The sequence below is a fragment of the Triticum dicoccoides genome, chromosome 4A, assembly GCF_002162155.2.
Source record: "Triticum dicoccoides isolate Atlit2015 ecotype Zavitan chromosome 4A, WEW_v2.0, whole genome shotgun sequence".
In the NCBI taxonomy this organism is placed as follows: Eukaryota; Viridiplantae; Streptophyta; class Magnoliopsida; order Poales; family Poaceae; genus Triticum; species Triticum dicoccoides.
In genome coordinates, this window is record NC_041386.1 from 703,740,188 (window position 1) to 703,745,502 (window position 5,315).

General features: G+C 47.8%; 1 protein-coding gene across 1 annotated transcript; it reads left to right on the plus strand.

The window, feature by feature from the left end:
* Positions 1–893: 893 nt before the first annotated feature.
* LOC119289785 (tryptophan decarboxylase 1-like) lies at positions 894–2,426 on the plus strand. Its single transcript, XM_037569004.1, has one exon. The coding sequence runs from the start codon at positions 894–896 to the stop codon at positions 2,424–2,426; it is 1,533 nt and encodes a 510-aa protein (XP_037424901.1).
* The last annotated feature ends 2,889 nt before the right edge of the window (positions 2,427–5,315 follow it).

A 5,315-nucleotide genomic window follows, 5' to 3' on the forward strand; every position in this document is an offset into this window, starting at 1 on the left:
ATGCCATCAGATTCATGTTGGTACATACTTCAAAGAAGGTCTGAAGCCTAGCTACTTTTCTGAAACCGGCTGTTCAATCAAAGTAGTGTGAGAGCTTAAGCAGCCGGATGGTGGCCAATTAACGAACGGCAGCATCCATAACGGGTGCGCCTAGGTGCGGGGGCATCCGTATCGGGTGACGCTTGCCGGTTCTCACTTTCAGTGCACTTTCGTTAATTTCGGCACATACTAAAATAATGGCCTTTCGGTTAAAAATTTGCAGCAATTTCAGTAGTACAGAAGAATACAAATTATCTTTTTGAATTTTTAAAATATTTAATTCGATCTCAGTCAAAGTATTGACTGAAAGTTTTGCTCGCCGAAATGATCACTGAAATTCACTGACTGAAATATTTCCGAAACTGAAATTCAAAACCCGCTTGCGTCATCGCGTGCTCCTGTCGACGTGTCTTCTTCAAGAGTTTTTTTTGTTGTTGAACCTGTCTTCTTCAAGAGTTGGTCCTGGTCGGCTGGGTCAGTGAGAACGATGGTCCGTATCAGGATTGAAACGCACGAGTTGACCATCCGTCTCGTGTCGGCCGGACCTCTACCTACCCATCCATGCGTGCACTCTCGTAGTAGCAGCCTACTCGTAAGCGCCCGCGACCAGGACTCATCCAACGCCCACACCGCCACGCCGCCTCCCGCATCCACCTATGCTATATATACCACACCCCGCACCAACGACCAACTCCATTCACCAACTCAAGCAGCAAGCCATCAACTAGCTCTCCTCTGCTTCTTCTTCTTGCTCTCCGTCAGCAAAGCAAAGCAGGCTAGCTCCACTTCACTAAGCCAACAAGCCTCACACCTCCTTTGCTGCGATCATCATCAAGGGTTAAGCCTCCTAATAAATGGGCAGCTTGGACACCAACCCAATCTCCTTCTCTGCCTTCACCGACGAGAAGACGGCGTTCGAGCCTCTCAACCCCGAAGATGTCCGCGCGTACCTCCACAAGGCCGTCGACTTCATCTCCGACTACTACAGCAACGTCGAGTCCATGCCCGTCCTCCCCAACGTGAAGCCGGGATACCTGCAGGACGAGCTGAGCGCGTCCCCGCCGACCCACTCCGCGCCGTTCGATGTCACCATGAAGGAGCTCAGGACCTCCGTCGTCCCCGGCATGACGCACTGGGCTAGCCCCAACTTCTTCGCCTTCTTCCCCTCCACCAACAGCGCCGCTGCCATCGCGGGTGACCTCATCGCCTCTGCCATGAACACTGTCGGATTCACGTGGCAGGCCTCGCCCGCGGCCACCGAAATGGAGGTTCTCGCTCTTGACTGGCTTGCGCAGCTTCTGCGCCTACCCACCACCTTCATGAACCGCACCAGTACTGGATGTGGCACCGGCGGTGGTGTCATCCTCGGCACAACCAGTGAGGCAATGCTCGTCACGCTAGTAGCCGCCCGTGATGCAGCGCTGCGTCGGAGCGGCTCAGTCGGCGTGTCCCATCTACCACGCTTGGCTGTCTATGCTGCCGACCAGACCCACTCCACGTTCTTCAAGGCATGCCGGCTCGCAGGTTTTGATCCCGCCAACATCCGCTCCATCCCCACCAGGCCGGAAACTAACTACGGGCTCGACCCGTCCAAGCTTCTCGAGGTAATGCAAGCTGATGCCGATGCCGGTCTCGTGCCTACATATGTCTGTGCCACGGTGGGCACCACATCTTCCAATGCTGTCGACCCAGTGGGCGCCATCGCCGACGTTGCCACCATGTTCAATGCATGGGTCCATGTCGATGCTGCCTATGCTGGCAGTGCGTGTATCTGCCCAGAGTTTCGCCACCATCTCGATGGCGTCGAGCACGTGGACTCTATTAGCATGAGCCCACACAAATGGCTTCTCACGTGCCTCGACTGCACCTGTTTGTACGTCCGCGATGCTCACCGACTGAGTGACTCGTTGGAGACAAATCCGGAGTACCTCAAGAATGACGCTACCGAGTCCGGTGAGGTCACCGATCTGAAAGACATGCAGGTCGGCGTTGGTCGGCGCTTCCGCGGGCTCAAGCTTTGGATGGTCATGCGCACATATGGTACCGCAAAGCTCCAAGAGCACATCCGTAGTGACGTTGCCATGGCGAAGATGTTTGAAGATTTTGTCCGTGCCGACAACAGGTTCGAGGTGGTTGTACCGAGGAACTTTGCTCTTGTGTGCTTTAGGATCAAGCCAAGTGGAGCCATGACGGAAGAGGATGCCGATGAAGCCAACCATGTGCTAATGGAGAATCTGAACAAGACTGGCAAGGCTTATCTTGCGCACACGGTGATTGGTGACAAGTTCGTGCTCCGGTTCGCTGTTGGGTCGTCACTTCAGGAGGAGAGGCATGTGAGGAGTGCATGGGACCTTACCAAGAAGACTACAAGCAGTATCATGGATTAAGTGGACGGACCTACTGACACAGAAAGTTCCAGGAGATGCACAAATCCTTATATTCAGGGCATGGATACTCTTTTTTTCTTTCTTTTGCTTTGATTCTGATTATTATTTATTTGGACATCTTGTTCTTATTCCGTTTTGTTATCTGTATCGACCGACGGTATATCTGTAGCAGGCTGATACAAAAAAGATGATTATAGATTGTAAAAGGGCTTATATTGAATGAACAAGAACTACTGTTTTTATTTGTTATATTAAATCAAGAGGACTCTGGTAGCGAGTGAGGAATGCATGCATGCCCGCGCATCTTGATCAATCAAGAAATACTTACGTTGCCCTCACTTGGTTTTTACGTTTCAAGATTTTTTTTAGAAAAGGGGTATTACCCCAGCCTCTGCATCAGAAAGATGCATACAGCTCATATTATTAAAAAAGCAAAATGAGTCACAAAGTCTCCAATATCTGAAAGGTCGAAAAGAAAACAAGCTGCTCAAACGAGCCTAATCATGAAGCCGCAACCGGCTGGCAAATAAAATAGGAGCACTACATGCCTATCCTATTACATGACCGCCATCCAAACCGGTTGAAAATAACCCGAGCTACCATCTCCCATCGGGTAGACGCAATAGCCAAACGCCCCCTGGCCTCCGTCGGAGTGAGTAGCGACCACATACGGATCAATGATGCGGCCCTGAAGATAACCTGCAAAAAATGAAAGTTCGTTGCTCTGTTAAAAACCAAATCATTTCTGCAGTTCCATACTGCCCATAACAAGGCACACACGCCAACACGAATGTGTCTTGCTACATCCAAGTTGACCCCATCAAGCCATGTTCCAAATAACATATTGATAGAGGTAGGTGGAGTAATATTAAAAGCAATATGAATCGAACGTCAAAGAATCTTAGCCATTGGACAATCTAGAAAGAGGTGCCTGATAGTTCCATTACAATCACAAAAACTACACCTAGCAGAACCCATCCAATTGCGTTTTGCCAGATTATCCTTTGTCAAAATGACTTGTTTATGCACAAACCACATAAACAATTTGATTCGCAAAGGTACCTTAACTTTCCAGACGTGCTTCGAGCAAGGAATGACACTAGTGTTTATGACATCCAGATACATGGATTTGACCGAGAACCTGCCGTCCTTAGTCAGTTTCCAAAACAATCTATATGGCTGCTGAGACAGCTGGACATCCATCAGCCTTCGTACAAGATGAAGCCATGCCTCCCAACGATCGCCTACTAGCGTCCTCCGGAAGCTAATATTGAGAGGCGTGGACTGTAAGACAGTTGCAACGTATGCTTCTCAACGTTGAACAATGTTATACAAAGTAGGATATTGAAGTGCCAGAGGCGTCTCCCCTAGCCACGTATCCTCCCAGAACCTCGTACTAGCCCCATCACCGACTAAGATTTTTACCCTGTTAAAGAAGAGGGGCTTGACTCTCATCAACCCTTTCCAAAACGGTGAATCAGTCGGGCGCACAGTCACCTGAGCCAAAGTTTTTGACTGAAGATACTTATTACGTAGAATCTGAGCCCAAGTAGCCTCTGACTCGGACGAAAGTTTTAAAAGCCACTTGCTAAGGAGACATCTATTCTTGATCTCTAGATTTTCAATGCCTCGACCGCCTTGGTCCTTCGGCCTACAGATGATATCCCATTTGGCAAGCCTATACTTTCGTTTCAACTCATCATTCTGCCAAAAGAATCGGGATCGATAAAAGTCTAACCTCTTCCTGACTCCCATCGGGACCTCAAAAAAGGATAAAAGAAACATGGGCATACTGGTGAGGACCGAATTAATCAGAATTAATCGACCTCCATATGACATGAGCTTCCCTTTCCAACAGCTTAGTTTCTTTTCAAAACGATCCTCGATGCACTTCCACTCCTTGTTCGTCAGCTTACGATGATGAATGGGTATACCTAAGTATGTAAACTGTAGCGAACCCAACTCACATCCGAACAATTGCTTATACACCTCCTGGTCCTCAATAGCTCTTCCAAAGCAAAACAGTTCGCTCTTATGGAAGTTAATCTTGAGTCCAGACAATTGTTCAAATAAGCACAACACAAGCTTCATGTTCCTTGCTTTCGCCACGTCATGCTCCATAAAGATGATAGTATCATCAGCATACTGCAAAATGGATATACCACCATCAACTAGGTGTGGAACCAAGCCCGAAACCTGCCCCGCATCCTTAGCCCGACCTATTAAAATAGATAGCATATCAGCCACTATGTTGAATAGAATCGGTGACATGGGATCACCCTGCCTTAGTCCTTTGTGTGTCTGGAAATAGTGACCTATATCATCATTCACTTTAATCCCTACACTCCCTTTTTGCGTAAAGGACTCGATCTGGTCTCGCCATGCCTTGTCAAATCCTTTCATACGCAACGCCTGTTGAAGGAAAGGCCATTTAACTTTATCGTATGCTTTTTAAAATCCACTTTAAAAACCACACCATCAAGTTTTTTTGAGTGGATTTCATGGAGCGTTTCATGCAAAACGACCACCCCTTCAAGGATACTTCTATCCGGCATGAAAGCGGTCTGGGACGGTTGCACAACTGAATGCGCAATCTGCGTGAGTCGGTTCGTCCCAACCTTGGTGAAAATTTTCCTTATGGCTCATGCACTTGAAGCATCGCACTTGTCTCTGAGCAATACGGCTTGTAATACCACACATTGAACGTATCCATCATCTTGAATAAAAACTTACACTTGTCAGTGCTGCTACACAATTTTGACAGTTCTTCCCTGGAAAATAAAAAGAATCAAGAATTATAATGGAATGAAGTTGTTCCACGATAACAATAATATGAAGCATTGAATTAACTATTGATGCTTCAAATCAAACTTAAATCATCTGAAACCC